Genomic DNA, 24,961 nt, shown 5'->3' on the forward strand with positions numbered 1-24,961 from the left:
AACTTTGTACATTTAATCTTCATGTAGGTACTTTGAAATAGGTACTATCATGAACCCCATTTTATAGCTGAGGGAACTGAGGCTCAAGAGGTTAAGTAACTTGCCACAGAGTTGGGATTCCAGCCCAGATCCTCTGCCTCCAAAGTCCAGATTAGATCTGACCTTTGGCAGATTTGTGGCAACTCCTTGAGCCATCTCCTCCTCCGCCAGTTGTCCAGAGCCCTGCACTGTTCCCTCCGTTCCCCAGCCCCCTGTTTGCATTGAAGAAAGGATTGTACAGGTTGGTGGAGAAAGGGCTTCCTAAAGAACATGGAGTGTTCTGCATGGATTTGGGTTTTGTCGTTGCACTAAGTGCTGTGCCTATAACGTCAATAAGTTGTTCTGCTTTATAAGTTTTATTAATTGGACAAGTGTCTGGTCTGCTGGCTTGGAGCTGTTAATCCAACATTATGGCTCTATCTGAGTACCACTGTTAGGAATTATTTTCTAAAAAGTTTTTAGAACCTTATTTGCAATGCTGAGCAAAGCCATCTTCCCACCTCCTGGGGAGGGAGAGGGGGCTTCTCTTTCGGCCAGGACTTCAGTAGCAGAGACTGCAGAAGACACTTGTGTAGAAGTATTGCTATTCCTATTGATTTTTGTCCCTCCTTCCCCCAGGATGGCCCCTGTGAACTGAACAGAATGTGGCCAGGTTCCGAGGGGCTCTTCCTGAGGCACGTCTGGCCCTGCAGTGGGGATGTTTGTAATTTCCCACCACTAGCCCTGACCCATTCACAGAGCTGGCTTCCACAGACCCTCTTCGGTGTGGACGTAACAGCGTGTGAGCTTCGTGGCTTTGGTCTCCATTACTATGGCTGAATTTCAGTGCATCTGCTAGCGGTCCACCCCTCCTGCCCCCTCCCATGAGAGGGGGGTCTTCCACGTGTAGCTTTTGGGTGGTGCGTAGGATGTGTGGCTGGTAATCCAGTGCTGGGCTGTGTCCCTGGTTGTCTCTGTGGCCTCTCCTGAGTTCAGTGCATCATGTCAGAAGGCCGCATGAAAGGAGTTGCTGGGTAGCACTAGTCCTCTGCCCTTATTCCTGTGGCTAGAAATAACAGATTCACTTCAGTTTTGCCTGCATTTTTTCAATGACTTCTTTTAATTACAGTGGCTTAAATACCTAGAGGTTTCCCTCTTTACTGAATCTTCTCCTTTCCTGGAATGCCCTTTTCTGCCTTGTCCATCTGCTGGACTCCTGTTCACCTTCGGCACTCAGCTTGGGGTGGGGCTGGGGTCTGGTGGGAGTCATGGGGAGGGAGGAACGGCCCTCCTCTGTACTCCCATAACATCCTCTGCTGCCCCCTGGGTTCCAGGTGACACATGATTTTTTATCTGTCTGTTGACATACCTGCCCCCACCTCAGACTGCAACCTCCCTGAGGGGAGAGACTGGCCCTAGTTTCTCTTCAGTGCCTGGCACTGTACCTGGCACATAGTAGGTGCTCAGTACATTTTTGTTGTGTATATGAATGAATGCTATCTAAGAGCCGGTGGAGGGAGCCCCTGACTCACAGCAAGGGACTCTGCTATTATTCCCCTTACAAGAAGGCAGGTGGGAGCAGAGCTGGCATTATTCTGTAACAGAGAGTCCCAGTTCTGTGGATTTTAATCACTGAAAAAATACAAATACACCGTAATGCCAAAACCTGAATGCTTGGGGAAGGGCTTTTCTGGTTAATAGCACGTTCTGGGTAACTGAGGTTTAGGCGAAAAAAAGTAGGTATTTTTCTTTACACTTTTTGGGTCTTTCTACAATGTCTGGGTCTGGTTTTCTAGTGAAAACCAGAATTAGTGAATTGAGTCTGGGGTCCGTCATTGAATCTGTGTTGCCAAGTAGGTAGCCTGTGGGTTCTTGGGATTCCCTAGGATTCTATCTCCCCCAAGCCTGGTTGCAGAATAGGGCGTAATCACCTTACCACCTTCACCCAAAGACAAGCCTACAAGCTCTTGGAGGTTTGCAGTTTTACTGCTACTCACATCCTGGAAACTGACAGGGGGGGCCCAATGAACAACATGAAAGAGGCGCAGAGTGTGTGATGCTAGCTCACGCCCTCTGAGATAGAAAATCAGCACCTGTTCTTGCCCTTCACTTTTATCCTTAGGTGGGGGGTTCACCAACCTTGCTCCCCCTTTTCTGATACCATAGGATCTTCCCTGTGCTTTAGGAAAGACCTTCTAATTCCTTCCTCCCTCTCAGCCGGAAGATGCAATTAGGCAGAATAAAAGTTGTCTCGTTGCCCTGAGGCTGTAGTTGGCATCTCTGGACGTCTCCAAATGGGGTGACATGAGTTTACCAGGCCTCTGCTCACATAGCCTCTTTTGTTGAGTTGCTTCTTGGCCTGATTTCTGCCCTGTCCCCCCTCCCCCCGTGTACTCGATGGACAGAGCTTGAAGCTGGTGCACAGGGCGGAAGGCGGGCCTTGCTCGGTTTGCTCCCTCACAGGAGGTTTGCCTGGTGCCTGCTGGGCATGGTGCCTGGGCTTCACATACCACCCGCATCATCTCAGGCAAGGAGGGGGCAGATGGGCCATCTAGGCAAAGCAGCGGGAAGGATGTGCCTTTCTCTGTCCAGCTACGACTAGACTGGCTTGCCCTGAGGGGGCACTGGGGAGAGGACCTTATGCCCCAGCAGAGCCAGACCTGAGAGAGGGCGCGAGGAGAAGTTTACTCGCTCGCTGTCTCCCTGTGTCAGCTCCAGCTACTTGCCTCCCCAGCACCCCTCTCCCACTCGGGCTGTCCTCTGCGTGCCTCCAGCCAACCCCCCGCCCCTTCTGTCTCTGGGCCAGTTCTCCGTGCCCTCCCTCTCTACGGGCCCAAATCTGGCCCCTCCTGTAGTCCCCAGCTGCAGTCCTTCTCCAGAAAGCCTTGGCCTGCTGCTTCTGGAAATCCGCAGAGAGTGGATAAGGGCACAATAAATAACTTCCCAAGTCCCCGGCAACTCTGAGATTCTCCAGCTGTTTGACCAGAATCAGGGGTTGGAGCCTCCCAGGCTGGCGGCCCGGCCCATCGCTGCCTGGCAGCCTCACAGAGAGGAGGGAGATGGCACAGCCAGCCCACTGAGGAGGCCCTCGTTTGGCTTCAGGAGGCTTTGCCTGGAACCCTGTGCAGCCGGCGCCTGCCAAGCAGCCCCCAGAGGGCCGCTGTTTGAGCCCTGGGTCTTTGGCTGCTGGGGGCAGCTACTTGTTGGGGTGTTCGCAGCAGCTCCTGTCCACACCTGCTCCCCCTGTCTGGCCTCCAAACCTTGTTTACAGTTCAGCCCTGGGCAAACTAGAGGCTAGGATCCGAAAAGAGAGAAAGATCTGGGTGGCCAGGGACCCTCTGCCGGCTTAGCGTTCTGTGCCAGAGCTCTGCAGCCCAGCCTGGCCTCGGAGAGATGTGCTCACTGAGGGGAAGAATTCAGGCCTACTGCTCCCTTCCCTGCCAACTCTACTTTTCCCATCATGACCATTCCCTCTCACCTTCTGGAATTCTCTCCCCTTCCCATTTTCTCCTCTTGATCTCATTCTCTTTCGCAAGAAAAATACAGCCTCTGGTGGCTGGGGAATTGGCGCAAGTTGAGACAGTGTCCTGGGTCCTCTTCCTCGGGCTATTTCAGATTTGCCCCTCGCTCGCCACATCCCCAGCCGTGAAATGGGGCGGGTGCCGTCCTGCTGTCAGTGTGGCAGAATAGCAGTACCCTTCCCCAAAGAGCTTGATCGCCCAGAGTCCTATACCAGAAGGCTCTCATTACCGCGTGGCCCGCTGCCGAGGCCCAAGGGCAGAGCTGGGGACAGCTCGAGGGCATTTCGAGAGCAGGCGAGGCACAGGACTGGGCCGCCAAAAAAAGCTAAGGCAAATGAGAGTCGGCGGGCACAGTTTCTCTGCCAGGCTTGCCTTCTCCAGGCCTGTCCTTTCTCCTTCACTGTCTCCAAGGCCCTCCTCTTGTCTCATTTCTGCACTTCTGTCTGGGTTTCTCTGCTTCACCTCGCCTCTCCCCTCCCTCCTGGCTCTGTCTGGCCCCCTCTCCTGCTCAGCCGTCTTCCCCTCCTGTCCTCACCTCTCCCCATCTGGCTCGGTCAATCTCTGTCTCTGCCTACTTTAGAAATACTTGGTGTGGTACGTGGAGGGTGGAGGCGGGGTTCCCAGAGCCCCTTGGAGTGACACGATAACTCCTTCAAGCTCCCGTGAGTATTTCGTTGCTCCAGTTCCCCCTCAGTGCCTCTGCCAGTGACAGGTGAGTGGGGTCTATAATGCAGGCATCTCCCCACTAACTCCGCCACAGCTGTGTCAGCAGCTTCAGACCTGGTGACCCACGGTGCCGTATGGCCTGAGCCTCACACCTGGCACAGCCCTCACATCTGTCACTGGGCTGGCAGCCCCAGCACAGAGGGTTTAGGAGCGTGTCTGGGCCTATTAGACAACACGTGTGAGTCTATTGGATGTGAAGCCCCTGAGGGGGAGAAGTAGGGAGGGGAGGGGTCGGCTGTCAAGAGGGTCGTCTGCAGCATCCTCTCAGAAGCCTCATGGGGTCGGCCTTTTGTGAGGTGACTCCAGTCTCCCAGGTATTTGTGGAAGGACAAATGGCTTTGGTCTCTCTACCTGCTCCCTTGTGACCTGGTAGAACAGGTGACAGGTGTCTCCATTCCAGCCCTCAAGGGAAAAGCAACTGCTTGGACAACCAGAAAACGAATCCAGACGCCAGCAGGTTTTCCAGAAGATCCCTCTCCAGGATCAGCTAAGGAGGAAGTTGCAGGGCCATGAAGACCTGGAGGGAAAGAAGGAGAAAAGCCCAGGAGGCAGCCTTGGGAAAGTAATCGAATTGTCTACCCAGAGGCTCTCAGGAAGGGAAAAGACTATCCAAAGTCATCCTGCCCACCCCGGGCCTCTGGCCCTTCCGAAAGAAGAGTTGTTTGCTCTTTAAAGAAACATTCCTTCCCTGGGAAGGAGTAGCCATTAGATTTCCCACCCTGGTACTCCTAAAAGGACTGGAGGCATTCTGGTTCCCACTTCTTCTTAGACTGTAGCCCTCCTGTACTCTTCCTTTTACTCCATTCTCTCCCTATTTTTGTCTTTGGACAGAGATGTTGAAGGGTTTCTCCTGTGGACCAGACTCCCCATCTAGAAACCTATCTTTCACAGGCTGAGGCAGAACCAGTAGGCATTTGATAATGGATTGCATGGAATGGCCAGAGGATTCTAATCCATATACCTCAAAATCACTCCTACCCGTGCATCCGTCAAGCCATTTAGAAAATATGGGACTTCCCCGGTGGTTCAGTGGTTAAGACTCCATGCTTCCATTGCAGGGGGCATAGGTTCGATCCCTGGTCTGGGAAGTTCCACATGCCGTGCAGTACGGCCAAAAAAAAAAAAAAATTGGAACTTCCATGGCCGTCCAGTGGTTAAGACTCCACTCCTCCAATGCAGGGGGCATGGGGGAACTAAGATCCCGCATGCCGTGCGGCACAGCCAAAAAAAAAAAAAAGAAAAAAGAAAATATTTATTGTAGCACCTACTATGTGCCAGGTACATAATAGGTGGCAGAGATGCACTGTTGAACAAAAGAGACATAGTCAATACCCTTACGGGGTTTACAGCCAAATAATCACAGAAATGAATCTATAATTACAGAGCCTGATGAGTCTCACGAAGGAAACAGATCAGGTTGCAGTGTTAGGAATATCAAGGGGCAGAGTTCTCAGGGAAGACCGCTGTGAGGAGGTGATATTTACATAGAGACCTGAAGGATGAAAGATCAGCCACGTGAAGAACGGGGAAAGAGCTTTCCAGGAGAAAGGAGTATGAAGTGGGAAGGCCTCGAGGTAGCATAGAACTTGATGTGTTCAGAAACTGAAAGGAGGCCAGTGGGGCCAGATTGTTCTAGGCAAGAGTAAGAGAAGCATAAGAGAAGTTTGGCAAGGAGGAGAGCACAACAGGGCCTCGGAGGCCACGGCAAAGGACTCTGGATGTTCTTCACTTGCAGTGGGAGATGTCTACAGGGTGTTAGGCAGGGGAGTGACGGGATCTGATTGGGGCTTTTGCAATATCTGTAGTGACCAGGCTTAAAAGGGGGCAGCAGTGGCTACAGAGGGAGACCAGGAAGGAGGCTACTGCAGCAGTCCAGGGGAGAGACGATGGTGGCTTGAACTGGGTGACAGCCATGGAGATGGAGAGAGTTGGTCAGATTCTGAAAGAACAGCTGCAAGGACTTACTGAAGGGTTAGAGGTGGGGGGTGAGGGAAAGGGAAAGACAGAACTCAAGAATGACTCTGAGGTTTCTGGCTTGAGTCATTGAAGAGGTGATGGTGCCATGTACTAAGATGAGGAGGGCTGAGGGAGGCCTGGGCTTGAGGGGAAAAAAAATCAAGAGTTCAGTTTTGGACATGTTAAGTTTGTGATTCCTGTGAGACATGGCAGCAGAGATGTCAGAGTAGATCATTGGAATGTAGGAGTTTGGGAGCTCACAGAAGAGGTGTGGGTAGAATTGGAAATTTGGGAGTTGTCTGCACATAGATTGTATTTCAAGCTAGGGGACCGATGAGGTCACCTGGGAAAGAGAGTAGAGAGAGAAGAGAAGGCCTGCGACCGAGTTGAGAAGAACCGCAGGGTCCAGTGATTAAGTGGAGGAGGAGAAACCCACAAAGGAGACTTAAGAAAAAGTGGGCAGAAAGGTAGTTGGGTGTCAGGAAGCAATCACAGAAGCCAAGGGAGGAGAGTGTCCCAAGAAGGAGGGAGTGGTCAACTGTGTCCAAAGCTGGTTAGAGGCTGAGTAAGCTGAGGACTGAGAGATAACCATGAAGGCCACTGGTGACCTTAACAAGAGTGACTCGGTGGTATTGAAAGATGTGGGAGCCAGATTAGAGTGGCTTGAGGAGCAAGTGGGAGATGAAGATGTGGAGAAAATATGTGTAGAAAACTCTTGAGCAATTTTGCCATGAAGGGGGGCAGGAAGTGGGGCAGTGTAAGGGGATTGTGGAGTGGAGCCAGGTGGTTTCTGTTAGTTTTCTTAAGGATGGATGGTTTCCATTAGTGTGCTAGCACGATTCTGGAGAGGTGAAGAGATTGATGACTTAGGGAAGAGAGTGAATGCCCAAAGGAGTAAAATCCTTGAGAAGTTAAGAGTACCCTCTATGGTACCAGAGCATAACTGAAGAGATCTGCCATTGATAGAAGAAAAGAAAGATCCTCCATTTTAGTAGAAGGGGAAAAAGAAAACACAGGGACAGGTGCAGACAGGGTGGTGTGTAGATTTGGTGGTGGTAAGATAAAGGAGCTCTCATTTGATGGCGTCTGTTTTCTCAGCAACATATGGAATAAGGTCATCAGCTGAGACTTGTTGGGACAAATGGGGAGGTGGGGAAGGAAGATCTAGGAGAGAGGAGGAGCTGTGAAAGAGTCATCTGAGAGAGTGAGAAAATGGTGGCCAGATAGCATTGAGAGCCCATACCAAGTTTGAGACCATGGGTACAAAGTGAAAGCCATCTACTCAAGTGTGTGGTTTTTCTCCAGCTGCCTTTAGCTACTTGGATACAGGCATGGATGATGCATACGGTTGAGTTTATCGAGGAGTGGGGTTTGCAAGGGAAGAATAGCAGAGGAAGAGGAAGTAAGGAAGTTGAAGGTGTTTGCAAAAGAATGATGTGAACATGAAGGGAAGTGACATTAAGAAGGAGCTTGAAGGAGAGCAGAAAGTGAATAACTAGGGGCAAGTGCTTAGGGAGGCCTCTCTGAGGAGGTGACATTTAAGCTGAGACCTGAAGGGTGAATGAAGAGTTGGCTCTGCAAAGAATGGAGGAACAGATTTCCAAGGAAGGGAATAACAAGTGAATAGGTGATCTCGATTAGTCCTGCAGTGGGAGTCCTTGCGGAGGTACACTGGCAGGATAGATGGGGAATACAGAGTGGGATGTTGGCAAGGGAGATTGGGGAGGTGGTCGAGTATCTGATGATGACCCAAAATCTAGGTGTAATGATGGAGTGAGTGACTGAGTGAAGGTAGAGGAAGCAGTTTTTGGAGGCCTCTTCATCACCCTGTGGATGTTGAATTCACCAATGGTGGTATCAAGAGTTGGAGTGGGCACACCCATTAGGGTGGCTATTATCAAAAAAATGTTTAATATTAAAAAGATAGAAAATAAGAAGTATTGTCAGGGATGTGAAGAAATTGGAATCCTTGTGCATTGCTGTTAAGAACGTGAAATGGGGGGCTTCCCTGGTGACACAGTGGTTAAGAATCCGCCTGCCAATGCAGGGGACACGGGTTCGAGCCCTGGTCCGGGAAGATCCCACATGCAACTAAGCCCGTGCGCCACAACCACTAACCCCGCGTGCCACAACTGCTGAGCCCTCGCGCCTAGAGCCCGTGCTCCGCAACAAGAGAAGCCACCGCAATGAGAAGCCCGCACACATCAACGAAGAGTAGCCCCCGCTCACCACAACTAGAGAAAGCCCGCGCACAGCAACAAAGACCCAACGCAGCCAAAAATAAATAAATAAATTTATTAAAGAATGTAAGCGGTACAGTCACTGTAGAAAACTGTATGTCAGTTCCTCAAAAAATTAAACAGAGAATTACCATATGATCCAACAATTTCCCTTCTGGGTATATACCCAAAAGAAGCAAAAGCAGGGACTCAGATATTTGTACACCCATGTTCACGGCAGCATTATTCACAATAGCCAAAAGTTGGAAACAACCCGTGTCCATTGACAGATGACTAAAATGTGGTACATATATACAATGGAATATTATTCAAACTTAAAAGGGAAGGGAATTCTGATTCATGCTACAACATGCATGAACATTGATGACACTAGTCTAAGTGAAATCAACCAGTTAGGAAAGGACTAATGTATGGTTCCACTTCTACGAGTTTCCTAGAGTAGTCAAATTCATGGAGCGAGAAAGATAGAATGGTGGTTGCCAGCGACAGTGGGGAGAGCGGAATTGGGCATCAGTGTTTGATGGATACAGAATTTCAGTTTGGGAGGATGACAAAGTTCCAGAGACAGATGGTGGTGATGGTTGTGCAACAATGTGAATGTACTTGATGCCACTTAACTGTGTGCTTAAAAAATGATGAAAATGGTAAATTTTATGTTGTGTACATTTTCCCACAATGAAATAAAAAGTTAGGGGATTCGCTGGCGGTCCAGTGGTTAGGATTCGGCGCTTTCAGTGCTGGGGGCGCAGGTTCGATCCCTGGTCAGGGAACTAAGATCTGCTAGCGGCACAGTGCGGCCAAAAATAAAATAAAAAGTTAGAGCAGAGGGGAAGATCCCATGTGACTCGGAACTGAAGTCCTCAGTGAGTTGTGGGGACCACCCAGGATGTCATAGACAGCAGTGGGGAGGGAGATAGAGTGGTAGAGGTGGGCGGCGGGCATGTTCCTCAAGGGAGCAGGATTTTTGGCAGAGGAAGGAAGAATGGCACTGGCAAGCAAGGAGGCACCTGCACCTACCCCCGCCCACCACAGGCCCTGAAGGTCTTGAGATTTGAGAGGGAAAATAATCCAGCTTCCGCTTGAGAGGGCTGGCGGGCAAACGATGTCCTCAAGGAATAGACCAGGCTTCCATTGAGAAAGAAGGTGAAAGGGCACTTTCAGAGAGTAAATGAAAGATACAGAGGAGTTTGCTGTTGACCAAGAGTTCCTGAGGGCACAGCGGAAGGGTTTGAAGGGAAGAGAAGTGTAGCATTAGGGGATGAACAGACCCCTATGGGGATGAGAATCCCTGGGTTCTGAGGGATGACCAGAGTTGAGTGGACTTCTCTTTGGTGTTGACCAAAGTTAACAGGCATGTGAGGCCCGCTGGGCTGAGTCTCCCATATGGGAAGGTGGACTTACAGGCAGGTAGCAAGTCAGTTCTGCAGCTGGAGTCTCTGATATGTCCCTTCTACTGTGGTGGCTTCAAGGCAGGCTGCTCTGACAGAGAGCACTGGCGTGGCCCTCCGTTCACTGGCAGAGGAGCGAGCGGTCTGCTGACTCTCCCCCTGCGTCTACTCATTGCCTGCTGCTTAGCCCACGGGTTCTTGGCCAAAATCGTGTGGGAAGATTGGCTCTGGAGTTGGACGGACCTGGGGTGACATTGTAGCTCCACCACAGCGTATACAGCTGGGTGTTCCAGAGCAAGTTTAACTTAATCTCTCTTCACAAATTCTCAGTTTCCACATCTGTAAAATGGCGATAATATCTCCTACTTGGGGGGTTGTCGTGAGACTGGATCGAGGCAATATGTGCGCCGTACCTGGCGCATTTCGAGTCCTCAGTAAATGGCAGCTGTTGTTTTCAGTACTGAGCTCTGTCAGCATCTTCCTCAACTTACTCCCAGATATTGTGAGTCCTCAGGCTGTTCTTTTGCTGACCAAACTCTTCAGTAAGGCTAAACGGTGCCCCATCTCTCCAGATCTGTCTCTCCTTTCCCCTAATGCAACCTTACCTGTCTTATTTCATATACTCTTAGAGCCCTCCCTGTTCTTTCCTTTTCTGATGCAGGCAGTGAGTTCTTTGTTTGCATGGCTTTATGTATTCTTTCTCCAAGACAGCATTTGTGTTTTCCTTTTTTTTTCTGTTTTTTCTTTTTTTTAAATTTAATTTAATTTTTTATACAGCAGGTACTTATTATTTATCTATTTTATACATATTAGTGTATATATGTCAATCCCAATCTCCCAATTCATCCCACCGCCACCACCCGCCCCCCCCTCTTTCTCCCCTTGGTGTCCATACATTTGTTCTCTACATCTGTGTCTCTATTTCTGGCTTGCAAACCAGTTCATCTGTACCATTATTCTAGATTCCACATATATGTGTTAATATACGATATTTGTTTTTCTCTTTCTGACTTACTTCACTCTGTATGACAGTCTCTAGGTCCATCTACGTCTCTACAAATGACCCAATTTCGTTCCTTTCTATGGCTGATTAATATTGTATTGTATATATGTACCACATCTTCTTTATCCAGTCGTCTGTCTATGGGCATTTAGGTTGCTTCCATGTCCTGGCTATTGTAAATAGTGCTGCAATGAACATTGGGGTGCATGTGTCTTTTTGAATTATGGTTTTCTCTGGGTATATGCCCAGTAGTGGGATTGCTGGGTCATACGGTAGTTCTATTTTTGGTTTTTTAAGGAACCTCCATACTGTTCTCCATAGTGGCTGTATCAATTTACATTCTCACCAACACTGCAAGAGGGTTCCCTTTTCTCCACACCCTCTCCAGCATTTGTTGTTTGTAGATTTTCTGATGATGCCCATTCTAACTGGTGTGAGATGATACCTCTTGTAGTTTTGATTTGCATTTCCCTAATAATTAGTGGTGTTGAGCAGCTTTTCATGTGCCTCTTGGCCATCTGTATGTCTTCTTCAGAGAAATGTCTATTTAGGGCTTCAGCCCATATTTTGATTGGGTTGTTTTTTTTAATATTGAGCTGCATGAGCTGTTTATATATTTGGGAGATTTATCTTTTGTCCGTTGATTCTTTGCAAATATTTTCTCCCATTCTGAGGGTTGTCTTTGCATCTTGTTTATAGTTTCCTTTGCTGTGCAAAAGTTTTAAGTTTCATTAGGTTCCATTTGTTTATTTTTGTTTTTCTTTCCCTTACTCTAGGAGGTGGGTCAAAAAAGGATCTTGCTCTGATTTATGTCATAGAGTGTTCTGCCTATGTTTTCCTCTGAGACTTTTATAGTGCCCAGTCTTACATTTGGGTCTCGAATCCATTTTGAGTTTATTTTTGTGTATGGTGTTAGGGAGCGTTCTAATTTCATTCTTTTACGTGTACCTGTCCAGTTTTCCCAGCATCACTTATGGAAGGGACTGTCTTTTCTCCATTGTATATCCTTGCCTCCTTTGTCATAGATTAGTTGACCATAGGTGCGTGGGTTTATCTCTGAGCTTTCTATCCTGTTGCATTGATCTATATTTCTGTTTTTGTGCCAGTACTATATTGTCTTGATTACTGTAGCTTTGTAGTATAGTCTGAAGTCAGAGAGTCTGATTCCTCCAGCTCCGTTGATTTCCCTCAAGATTGCTTTGGCTATACGGGGTCTTTTGTGTCTCCACACAAATTTTAAGATTTTTGTTCTAGTTCTGTAAAAAATGCCCTTGATAATTTGATAGGGATTGCAATGAATCTGTAGATTGCTTTGGGTAGTATAGTCGTTTTCACAATATTGATTCTTCCAATCCAAGAACATGGTATATCTCTCCATCTGTTTGTGTCATCTTTGATTTCTTTCATCAGTGTCTTATAGTTTTCTGAGTACAGGTCTTTTACTTCCTTAGGTAGGTTTATTCCTAGATATTTTATTCTTTTTGTTGCAGTGGTGAATGGGATTGTTTCCTTAATTTCTCTTTCTGATCTTTCGTTGTTAGTGTATAGGAATGCAAGAGATTTCTGTGCATCAATTTTGTATCCTGCAACTTTACCAAATTCACTGATTAGCTCTAGTAGTTTTCTGGTGGCATCTTTAGGATTCTCTATGTATAGTATCATGTCATCTGCAAACAGTGACAGTTTTACTTCTTCTTTTCCAATTTGTATTCCTTTTATTTCTTTTTCTTCTCTGGTTGCCGTGGCTAGGACTTCCAAAACTATGTTGAATAATAGTGGCAAGAGTGGACATCCTTGTCTTGTTCCTGAGCTTAGAGGAAGTGCTTTCAGTTTATCACCATTGAGAATGATGTTTGCTTTAGGTTTGTCGTATATGGGCTTTATTATGTTGAGGGAGGTTCCCTCTATGCCCACTTTCTGAAGAGTTTTTATCATAAATGGGTGTTGAATTTTGTCAAAATCTTTTTCTGCATCTATTGAGATGATCATATGGTTTTTATTCTTCAATTTGTTAATATGGTGTATCACATTGATTGATTTGCGTATATTGAAGAATCCTTGCATCCCTGGGATCAATCCCACTTGATCATGGTGTATGATCCTTTTAATGTGCTGTTGGATTCTGTTTGCTAGTATTTTGCTGAGGATTGTTGCATCTATATTAAGCAGTGATATTGGTCTGTAATTTTCTTTTTTTGTAGTATCTTTGTCTGGTTTTGGTATCAGGGTGATGGTGGCCTCGTAGAATGAGTTTGGGAGTATTCCTTCCTCTGCAATTTTTTGGAAGAGTTTGAGAAGGATGGGTGTTAGCTCTTCTCCAAATGTTTGATAGAATTCACCTGTGAAGCCATCTGGTCCTGGACTTTTGTTGGAAGATTTTTTGTTGTTGTTGTTGTTGGAAGATTTTTAATCACAGTTTCAATTTCATTACTTGTTACTGGTCTGTTCATATTTTCTATATCTTCCTGGTTCAGTCTTGGAAGGTTATACCTTTCTAAGAATTTGTCCATTTCTTCCAGGTTCTCCGTTTTATTGGCATAGAGTTGTTTGTAGTAGTCTCTTAGAATGCTTTGTATTTCTGCGGTGTCTGTTGTAACTTCTCCTTTTTCATTTCTAATTTTATTGATTTGAGTACTCTCCCTCTTTTTCTTGATGAATCTGGCTAAAGGTTTATCAATTTTGTTTATCTTCTCAAAGACCCATCTTTTAGTTTTATTGATCTTTGCTATTGTTTTCTGTTTCTATTTCATTTATTTCTGCTCTGATCTTTATGATTTCTTTCCTTCTACTAACTTTGGGTTTTGTTTGTTCTTCTTTCTCTTTTTCCTTTAGGTGTAAGGTTAGATTGTTTGAGATGTTTCTTGTTTCTTGAGGTGGGATTGTATTGCTAGAAACTTCCCTCTTAGAACTGCTTTTGCTGCATCCCATAGATTTTGGGTCGTCGTGGTTTCATTGTCATTTGCTTCTAGGTATTTTTTGATTTCCTCTTTGATTTCTTCAGTGATCTCTTGGTTATGTAGTAACGTATTGTTTAGCCTCCATGTGTTTGTGTTTTTACGAGGTTTTTTCCCCTGTAATTTCTAATCTCATAGTATTGTGGTCAGAAAAGATGCTTGCTATGATTTCAATTTTCTTAAATTTACCGAGGCTTGATTTGTGACCCAGATGTGATCTATCCTGGAGAATGTTCCATGTGCACTTGAGAAGAAAGTGTAATCTGCTGTTTTTGGATGGAATGTCCTATAAATATCAATTAAATCTATCTGATCTATTGTGTCATTTAAAGCTTGTGTTTCCTTATTAATTTTCTCTCTGGATGATCTGTGCATTGGTGTAAGTGAGGTGTTAAAGTCCCCCACTATTACTGTGTTACTGTAGATTTCCTCTTTTATAGCTGTTAGCTGTTGCCTTGTGTATTGAGGTGCTCCTGTGTTGGGTGCATATATATTTATAAATGTTATATCTTCTTCTTGGATTGATCCCTTGATCATTACATAGTGTCTTTCCTTGTCTCTTGTAACATTCTTTATTTTAAAGTCTATTTTATCTGATATGAGGATTGCTGCTCCAGCTTTCTTTTGATTTCCATTTGCATGGCATATCTTTTTCCATCCCCTCACTTTCAGTCTGTATGTGTCCCTAGGTCTGAAGTGGGTCTCTTGTAGACAGCATATATATGGGTCTTGTTTTTGTATCCATTCAGCCAGTCTGTGTCTTTTGGTTGGAGCATTTAATCCTTTCACATTTAAGGTAATTATCAATATGTATGTCCCTATTACCATTTTCTTAATTGTTTTGGGTTTGTTTTTGTAGATCCTTTTCTTCTATTGTGTTTCCCACTTAGAGAAGTTCCTTTAGCATTTGTTGTAGCGGTGGTTTGATGGTGCTGAATTCTCTTAGCTTTTGCTTGTTTGTAAAGTTTTTGATTTCTCTGTCGAATCTGAATGAGATCCTTGCCGTGTAGAGTAATCTTGGTTGTAGGTTCTTCCCTTTCATCACTTTAAATATATCGTGCCACTCCCTTCTGACTTGTAGAGTTTCTGCTGAGAAATCAGCTGTTAACCTTATGGGAGTTCCCTTTTATGTTATTTGTCATTTTCCCCTTGTTGCTTTTCATAATTTTTCTTTGTCTTTAATTTTTTGTCAATTTGATTATTATGTGTCTTGGTGTGTTTCTCCTTGGGTTTATCCTGCCTGGAACTCTCTGTGCTTCCTGGACTTGGGTGGCTATTTCCTTTCCCATGTTAGGGAAGTTTTCAACTATAATCTCTTCAAATATTTTCTCTGGTCCTTTCTCTCTCTCTTCTCCTTCTGGGACGCCTATAATGCGAGCTTAATGTTGTCCCAGAGGTCTCTTAAGCTGTCTTCATTTCTTTTCATTCTTTTTTCTTTATTCTGTTCCACGGCAGTGATTTCCCCCATTCTGTTTTCCAGGTCACTTATCCGTTCTTCTGCCTCAGTTATTCTGCTATTGATTCCTTCTAGTGTATTTTTCATTTCAGTTATTGTATTGTTCATCTCTGTTTGTTTGTTCTTTAATTCTTCTAGGTCTTTGTTAAACACTTCTTGCATTTTCTCGATCTTTGCCTCCATTCTTTTTCCGAGGTCCTCGATCATCTTCACTATCATTATTGTGAATTCTTTTTCTGGAAGGTTGCCTATCTCCACTTCCTTTAGTTGTTATTTTGGGTTTTATCTTGTTCCTTCATCTGGTACATAGTCCTCTGCCTTTTCATTTTGTCTATCTTTTTGTGAATGTGGTTTTCGTTCCACAGGCTGCAGGATTGTAGTTCTTTTTGCTTCTGCTGTCTACCCTCTCAGCATTTGTGTTTTAACTTCAATGCTATAATCCAACAGAATGAAAGCACCTCATCCTTCCCACGTAATTGTGGCCCTCTCATCGTCTGAGAATAGCATTGTAAAGTGTGGTCCATGAACAAGCAGCCTGGGCACCACCCTGGAATTTGCTAGGAACTTAGACCTAACTCCAGACCTACTGCATCAGAATTATTCTAGCAATACCCCCAGGTGGTGCATATACACACTCAAGGCTGGGCTGCCCTGCTAGAGTAAGGAGCCCAAGTGAGGGCTCCTTTAGCAGAAGAAGGGTTAGTGTTCAAGGTCCTAATAAGGGGACACCCAGAGAAGCTCCCTCACAGTCCCAGGGAAGGAGCTCCCATCCCTTCCACAAGGAGAAGATGGCATCTCCTGGGGTCCCAGCTGCCATTTGGGATCTCTGGAGCTTCCAGGAGAGTCAGACTCCTGTGACTGGAATCAGAGAGCTAATTGGCCCCATGTGGCTCCATAGCCTGCCAGTTGCAAGGGGAGTGACAAGACTCCCCAAGGAGCCAACCAAATGTAAAGAAAAAGGAGCCAAAGGCAAGGAGGGATGAGGAACTAAAAGCTGATGCCTGGGAGCTTAGCTGTTAGAAATGTAACAGCTTCCTGCCGAAAAGTGCAGGGGAGAGAGCAGCAGCTGAGAATCAATCCATCTTCTCAGTTCACCTGTCCTTCAGCCACATCCTGCCTAGCAACAGTTGTCAGCATGAGCTCCAGCCACCAGTCCCTCTTTGGACAGTGATGGGGAGATGAATTTAGCCCTGAGAGGAACTGGAGTCAGGGTGTCCACAGGGAGGCAGGTCGTCTAATCATTGGGACAGTTCCCTGGAAAATGAGGGGGCAGAGCATATCATGGGGCTGCCACTTAGAGGCAAGGAGTTGATGGGAGAAGGGCCTGGATTGTAGGAAGCGGGTGAAGTTTATCTTCAGCTCCCATCCTCTGCCCCTCCAGCCACCCTGAATGGTGCTACCAGTAACATTGCCACCTCTACATCTACGTGATACGTTTATCCTTCCAAAGTGTTTCTGTAACCGTGATGTCATTTCATTCTCCCAACGACACTGAGTGAGTGGGATCAGAGTCAGATGAATTAAGATGTGGGCCGGCTGGCCAGACTCAGCCAGGATGTGGAGAGCTTTGGCTGCAGGGTTGGGCCAACCCTGCGATGGCGACTGAATAGCCAGAGGGTCCAGGACCCTGAGTGGGTGTGGGTGTGGGTGCTGGGATTGTGGGCCCTGTCCAAGAAATTTGGCTCTAGCCGAGGCCCTCATTGGCCTCCACCTTGGAGTCTGGGCTGGAGGAGGAGCAGAGACCTAGCCTATTTGGCAGGACAGTTAGCGACTGTGAGGCGATAATGGATGTGAAAGCACCTTTTTTCTGATGAGGTAATGGGTGTAAAAATGAAAAAAAAACACATGGCTATAAAGTGTTGTTATCATTTGGCAGAAGGTAAAAGGCTAGACCTTTACCCGGGTCACTGACTAGAGAGGGCAAGCCTGGCGCAGGGTGAAGGGACACCTTTGGGGGCCTTGGGTAGGAAAGGGACAGATTGAAGGCACTGCGTGCTTTGGGGCAAACAGAAGAGAATAGCAGATCCCGGAAACAAAGCTGGGCAGAGCGTAGGGAGAGAGGACCATAAGCTTTGGCTGCTTCATAATTTTGTTCAGGGTTGCCCTGTCTGAAGGGACCAGAAGCCAGAAGCCAAGCATCTTTCAAAGTGCGTATTTCCCCCAGGATGGCAGTCACGTGACCCGTGGACAGCTGAGCTCCCGTCATCCGTCACCGCTTGACTTCAGTGTCACTCCCAAGTCTCTAGGCACTTAGCAAATTTCAGAGGGACTGAGCCGCAGCCACTGAAAGATGCAAACCCCAGGGGGGCAGGGACAGCTTCCATTTGCATTGCAAAATGGCCTTCTGGTCAGTTAAAGGAGGTACTTCTTCCCTGACCACAGATGCTGGGAAGGCCCAGACAGTGGGAAAAAATGGCTGCTTGCAGAATTGGGGGAGGATCTAATTAGGGACAAGTAGTCCAGCTCTGTTAGGGACAAGCCGGGGACGAATGTGCTCCAGTCGCACCTGCAGACATGCCTGTGGCTGTGGGAGAAATAGCCGGGTCCCTTGTGGGGAGATGGGGGCCACCCACACACAGAGCTTAGCCTCTTGTCACTCTTCCCATCACTGCCCTTTCCTGGCCATCCAGCACGGCTCCCGTCTCCTCCTGGGAGCCCTCTCTGGTCCTCCACCCCCTTCTCTGAACACGCAATTTGGGCCTTAATCATGGATTTCATATACTATTCTCAGTTACCGCTCTAATTCTCTTGTTCAGTGTATGCTTGTCTCTCTGACCTGCCCCCTCCTCCCCCGCACCCCCTGCTAGACTGGGAGATCTTTGAAGGCAGAGATCTGTAACTTCTTGGCCCTCCCAAAGCTCCAACTGTGTGAGTAGGCCCTCGATAAATACTTGTTGATGGATTAACATAGTCAAAACAGGAAAGCAGAACACTTGGGTCACAAAAGGCTCTTAGCTTGTTGGGTCCCCTGGCACCAGGAGTGTCTATTTTCATGAGGATTGGTGGTGCCTCAAGGCCCAGTGGAGACTGGCGTGTCCCCAGCTTTGGAAAAAGAAAAAGGCAGCAAAACCGAGGCTGCAGTGGCCAGGGGGCCCTGCATATGCAGGACAGGGTATCAAGCGCTCCCACGGGTGCCTGGATCTTCTTTGCAGTGTCCCTGCTCCCCATGCCCCAGGCTGTGCAGCCCGACAGGCTCTCACCGTCCAGGTTGCCCTGGCTGGTGCCCATGGCGGAAATGAGCTGGTGTCATTCCAAGAGGAGGCCCCTTTAGTGCCAGTGAGATGAGGTCGGATGACAGGAGGCAAAGGGCTCGTTTGGGAAGCAGCTGTAGGGATGAGGCAAGATAGCGGCTACAGGAAGATGTTCTCTGGCTCCCTTCAAGGCCAAGTGCCTGCCTGCCACCAGGAGCAGAAATGAGAGAGGTGCCAGCCTGAGGCCACCCTCACTGAGCCCCTGTCCTGGGAGGGTCCCTATCCAGAACACCGGCCAGCCAAGTTCCAGCTTCCAAGTGACTTTCTGTTGAAGAGTGACCATTTGTCTTACCAGCATGAGAGGGAAGGAGGCAGTTTCTGAATTCATCTTCAGCAGGCTTGACCTCATCTTAGCAGCTCCTTCCAGCTCCCTCAGGGGCACCAGACAGAGCCCAAGCCAGCATGAGTGCAGCCAGAGTTGATGTGGTTGGATTCAAATCAGCCACAGTCCATCTTCCTGCCTGAGTTCTTCTGTGAGAGAGACAAGCCCGGGACTCTGAATTTCTCTTTTATACGATTACTCTAAACCTACCGAATCTGTGTCCTGATAAACAACCTAATTGCTTACAACCATTTGCTCCCGAGGAATTTGGTCTTCTTCGCTAGTCAACAATCACTCTCATAGTGTCAGAACCCCCCACTTCTTTTCCAAAACTTAGTTTGATTAATTAGCTCCTGGCCCTCTGTATCTTGTTCAGAAGGGCACTGCCTGGAACCTTAATTTTTGAGAATACACACACCTAGGCTAGGAAACTCAATCCCTTTTAGTAGGCCAATTCAGGGGGCTGAGGCTCTGGGCCTCTTGGCTGTGGTCCGCTCTCTTCTACCTCCACCTGCCCTATCCTGCCTGCCGGCCATTGATTCCCCTTTTTGCCTCTTCCCTTGCCCCTGCACACAGTGCCTTCACAAAGCCCAGGGTCCCCCACGCCCTCACCCCTTAGGGCTCTTCATTCAAATAGTGAGCTCAGACCCATCCTTGCCTGCAGGATGCTTCACCCTGGCCCTTACTGTAGACCCTCTATAAAGTCCTAGTGTAATGCCTAAGCTTCAGTAAGTTGCTCTGTCAGCGTCAGGAGTGCTATCTATAATCTCTCCCGAGTACTGAGACAACGATTTCTCTTCTCCCAGCTCGTCTGGGTTCGGGTCTTCCGGCAGCCACAGGAGGCAGCTCTCCTTCTTGCCCACGGGAGCCGCTCTCCAGCTATCCCATTAACTGAAATAAGCTGGCGTTGTGCACGGTTGTGTAGGTGCTGGTCCTGCACATGAGCCCGTTTGTTTACATATGGCATCTCAATAGTTTACCTTTATATATAACCTAAGGGACATGAAAGTTTAAAATCACACAAGGACTTCATGAAGGTGCTCCACATTCTGAAATGACTTCACATTCCTTCCCCACTTCCTTGCCTGTTTTGTGGTCCCTTCCCTCAAGGTTCTGGTTTCTCTTAGGGAGTTAATAGCCAGTTCAATGGGTGATAACCTTTTGAACTAACTAGCTGTTAGTCCTTTTTAGGACTGACTCTAATGTCAGGCTCCATGACACCAATTTCCTCCGTTGGCCCTGGCCCTGTAGACAAGTGACTTCTCCTTTCTAGACTCTTCTTTCTCCAGTCTGAAATATGAGGCAGTCATCCCCTCTGCTGGTGCCAGAGGAGGTAGGAAGCGATGTGCGTGAACTCCCTGGTGCTGTGGCCAGCACCCTTGTCGGCGTCCCTCCCAGCTGCTTCTGAGGCTTAGTTGCCTTTGCGTCTTGTTTTGCTCCCATCTTCCCCTTCCCCTCAGTCATGTGATACAGGAAGAGAGCGCAAATGATATGGAATGTGAGCAGCTGCCAGCAGAGACGCTGCGACAAGTGACCATTCACCGGGACCCTATATATGGCTTTGGCTTCGTGGCCGGCAGTGAGAGGCCTGTGGTGGTGCGATCTGTGAGGCCAGGTAGGTGTCCCTCAGAGTGTCCCCGTGGCCCTGGCTCCTACCCCCCAACACCCACACATTGCCCCAAAGAGCAGAGCATCCGAGTATACTGTGTTGCCGAGGAACTCATGAAGAGTGGGTGAAGACTTGCCAACCAGTAGCTGTGTGAGGGAGCTGGGCTTCTAAGACTTACCCACACACACCACCGAGGCTGCTGGGGCTCTAGACAGAGGCTGTAGTTGATGGTTTAGTAGGGTCTGGGTCTTAATAAAACTTCCCTTTGCACAGAACCTTCATAGAAGAGCCATACTGCCTTGGATGAGGAATACTCATCCGATTCGATTCAACAAATATGTATTGATCGCCTACTCTAAGCCCAGCAAGGTTATAGGGAAATACAAGACAGAGTTTCTGTCCCCAAGAATCTAACCATCAGACTCTGGAGACTAGTACACGTTCATGAAATAGGTCATCCATTAAAGACTGGAGTCAGGATATAGACCATAGGTGGGAGAGGAGAGTGAAATCTCCGAATGCCACAGTGGCATTACAACACCTACCATTGATGTAGGTACTACTGTGTGCTTTACATCATCTTGTTCAATCCTCACAGCTGCACCCACAAGGTAAGTAATACCATTCCTATTTTACAAGTGAGGAAACTGAGGCATAGAGGAAGAGAAATGACTTGTCCAGGGTCACTCTGCTAGGAAGCAGCAGAGCTAGGATTTGCACTTAAGCCTGTGTGATGTCATGCGGGGGGAGCAGGGCTTGAATGGGACCATGCGGGGTGGACCAGGTGAGAACCCCACCGGAACTGTAAAAGCCTGCTGTCATGAATGAAATAGGAAAGGGCCTGAGCACTGTTTTGTTCTGAATCTTGCTAGGCATTAACAGAAAAGACAGACGGAAAGGAGCTCTATTCCTGACTTGCTGGGCCTGAGGCTTTAGATGTTTACAACAGTTTCTCGCTCAGTCAAGAGGAGCAGCCAGAGTACAAACTGGTCTAGCAGAAATTTGATGAATTTTGCAATCCTCCAAGGAAAAGAAAAAGATTTTTGTAAGCTCGCTCTTCAACTAGAGGGCATAAAGTAAAAAAACAATTCAGTACAAGAGTTCATGGCTGACCTAAGGCTCCCGAGTCAGTCATGCAATTTGGCGAAAGGTTTTTGAGTCTCTCTGATCAGAAATCAAATTTGTCATGGGAAAGAGGGACCCAGATAAAACTTAGTAACAGACCACCAGGAGCCCCTGCTTTAACTTCAGAGGAGACAGAATTCATAGGGTTGCTGCAGGTGGTATGAGAATGTAGAAGAAGGGGTTGGAGAAGTGGAGAGAAGGAGAGCCACAGGGGAGACCACAGGAGGCCTCAGGGCTGGCAGGCTGATTGCAGAGAACTTGTTTTTGAGAGCTCAAGAAAAGATAAGACGCATCCTATAGAGGAACAGTTATGGTTGAACAAGCCAACAAACCATTCCGTGAAAATAGTAGTAAACTGAGCTTACTACTGCCATCAGAGAGCCAAGGCTTGTGATGGAGATTGAGTTCCATGAGGACCTCCTCCATTAAAAGGAAGGAAGGAGGGATGGATGGATGGAAGGAAGGGAGGAAGGAAAGAAGGGAGGGAGGGAATAGGTAGAGTGGCCTCTACCTAAAAGATTGGCATAATTGGCAGAAGTAGATAGGAGGAATGAAATGAGTTGAAGGAATTGTCCCTTGGAGGATATGATAACTACCATTTATTGAATTCTTACCAACATCAATCAGCTGTTTTAAGTGCTATACATTCATCATCCCATTTCTCCTCCCAACATTCTTATGATGTTACTTTTCCATTTCACAGATGAAGAAAGAAAGATTCAGAGAGATTAAATGTTTCATCCACAACTAGTGAATTGCAGATAATGAGGTTAGAGTCTGGGCCTGGCTGGCTGGCTGCAAAGAGTGGACTCTTCACCACCATGCTGCCCATTTCTGAAGTCACTGTGCTGTCGGGAGACTGGGCCGAGTGGGTTGAGGGCCATTGCAGTTGGAGGGGTGAATCCGCTTAGCACGCAGGCCTCACTCTCCAGAGCCATTGAGCTGTGCTCAAGTGACACGGTGGCCTTGTTACTGTTCATGTTTGCGGAATTTGCACAGCACACTTCTTTGTAGAGAGAGGAATAGTTGGGATCTGGCCCTTTTGAGTGGATCCCAATAAGCGTCCAGGCTGGTTTGAGAGGCATGTCGTTAAACATCTCTTTCAGGTTTGAGTTCAGCTGGGTCCAACTTCTCATTCTCCCTGAATCTCTAAAAAGCTTTCCTCCAAGAAGGTCTTTGCTAAACACCAGAAGCAGCATAGCCCGGGGCACCCCTCAAACCCACCCTTCACCCCAACCAGGAAGGTAAGGCCCTCAGGCAGGTCTGCTTTCTAAACCTCGACAGTAGAGATGGGAAGGAGGGAAAGGAAATTTCCAAGTGCCCGTGATTTAGGGTCTATGCCTTGTTCCCCTCATTTCTTGGAGAATAGCATGTCTCAGAGGTGAAAGAAAATAAACCCTTCAGGTCTTTTAGTCCATCCCCCTGTCTCCAGGCAAGTGAGTGCCCACATCCTGCCAGACCAGTGAGTTTGGATATTGTTCAATTAAGAAGATTCCTCGCCCCTTCCCATCACCTGTAGCCCCTCCAATAGTCTGGAAGCCATTCTCTGTGCCCAAGCAGATCCCTCCTGGTGAAACGAAGTTTGTGCTCCTCTCTGGACCCGAGCCAGGAAGCACTCATGAACCTCGTCTGAGCACCAGGCCTTTGCCGCCACACCACTCCCAGCCAAAGGAGGGCCGCTCCTCTCTTTCTCCAGTCCTCTGCCCTCCATCCGCCACAGGCAGCAGTGGCCCGGGGCGCAAACAGCGGCCCTGCCACTGGCACCACTCGGCCCGCAGCGTCGCCTGCACCCACGTCAGCTCCCGCTCCCTCAGGCAGTGGCAACCCCTTCCCACCCAGGCCTGCGCTTTCCCAGCCCTCACGCCTGTCTCCTCTCCTCTGCAGGAGGCCCCTCTGAGGACAAGCTCCTGGCTGGTGACCAGATTGTGGCTATTAATGAGGAGGACGTGAGCGAAGCCCCCAGGGAGAGGTTCATAGAGCTCATCAGGTAATAGGGCCTTGGCCGGAGCTGAGTACGGCCCTCCCCTCCCACCAGTGGCGTAGCTGTGGCTGCCACAGCTCTCCCTGGCCCTGAGAGAGGAGCCCTCCCAGGGAGGGCAGCCCGAGCCAGGGTTCCTGGCTATCCAGGACATCCGGGGCCCAAGGGCCCTCACACACTCTGGCTTAGCCTCGTCCAGTGATGTGAGCAGGCACCCCCGCCCACATCACTGGACGGCCTCCTGCCATAGCTCACCTCACCTCCCTGCACCCAGCTGCTCCCTTTACCCACGCCCTTTGGTTTTCGACTTGCTGTGCAGTAAGTGACCAATGAGAACAAGTGAGTGACCAATGAGAACAAGTGACCAATGAGAACAATGAGTGACCAATGAGAAAGACCAAGTGAGCAGTGAGAACTAAACAAGCCATTCAAAGGACATTCTGAGATAAGCACAATGTGAGCAAGTCACTGTTTCCCATCCCCCCCCCAAAAAAAACACACAAGAAGAAAATCCAAATCCCTGGCCAGTGGGTTGAAGGAGGGAACCTGCCATTGTGGATTTTGCTCACAGTGTGTGTGACCCCTTAGTGCCCTCCCCAGACGGGGGCAGGTGAGAGAGAGAAAGGGGTGTTAGCAGGACCACCACCCTCTGTCCGTGGAGTAATCACATTGACTTTTCCTCTCCTTTACCTCTATACACACCAAGCCACATACCACACACACACACAGACACACCATGCCACTACATACCTCCCTACCCACACCATGCCACCACATACCACATACATACACACCATGCATAGCACATACCACACACACCCACATGCACACCATACACACCCAGACACAAAACATGGCACCACACACACACACACACACACACACACACACACCATGCCACTACATACCTCCCCACACACACCATGCCACCACATACCACATACATACACACCATGCATACCACATACTACACACACACCCACATGCACACCATACACACACACACACACACACACACCATGCACTACAAACATGCCTGCTCACACACACACACACATGTACCATAGGCACTCCCACATGCCCACCACATGCACACTGCCGCCTTGCATAGACGTGTTGATAAGGAATGAGATGGTAGAAGCGATGGCTCTAGATTCCACGGGCTGACCTCAGTTTGGAGGACCTGGGCTGTCTCCCCTCAAATGGAACCCTGTGCCCGCTCTCCCACTCTCCCTCTCTGCCTGGTGTAGTCTGTTCCATCTCTGCATCCATCTCCTCAACCCTTCTTGATCTGGAGTGTTTCCATCCCACTTGTCTTTCTTGTTCTCCCAAAGCCCACCTGCCTCCAGACCCCCTCCCTCCCCTTCAAAGGCAGAGGAGCGGTACCCCCTTGCTAGCTCTGGAGGGGTTTGCA

The 24,961-nt window shown here is 48.1% G+C and overlaps 1 protein-coding gene across 4 annotated transcripts in view; it reads left to right on the plus strand.

Moving 5' to 3' along the window:
* FRMPD3 (FERM and PDZ domain containing 3) overlaps positions 1 to 24,961 on the plus strand; it is a 131,169-nt gene that overhangs the window by 54,153 nt on the left and 52,055 nt on the right. The window contains exons 3-4 of one of the 4 annotated variants that reach the window (XM_082447496.1): positions 20,296 to 20,450; positions 23,454 to 23,556. The exons of 1 other annotated variant lie outside the window; for it this stretch is intronic. In XM_082447496.1, coding sequence (XP_082303622.1) covers positions 20,327 to 20,450; positions 23,454 to 23,556 — 227 coding nt within the window. In that variant the 5' untranslated portion in view covers positions 20,296 to 20,326. Of the gene's footprint in view, positions 1 to 20,254; positions 20,451 to 23,453; positions 23,557 to 24,961 lie in introns of those variants that run through there. 2 more of the 4 variants (XM_082447497.1, XM_082447498.1) reach the window with 2 other exon arrangements.

The sequence above is a fragment of the Balaenoptera physalus genome, assembly GCF_965194825.1.
Source record: "Balaenoptera physalus genome assembly, chromosome: X".
Classification (NCBI taxonomy): Eukaryota; Metazoa; Chordata; class Mammalia; order Artiodactyla; family Balaenopteridae; genus Balaenoptera; species Balaenoptera physalus.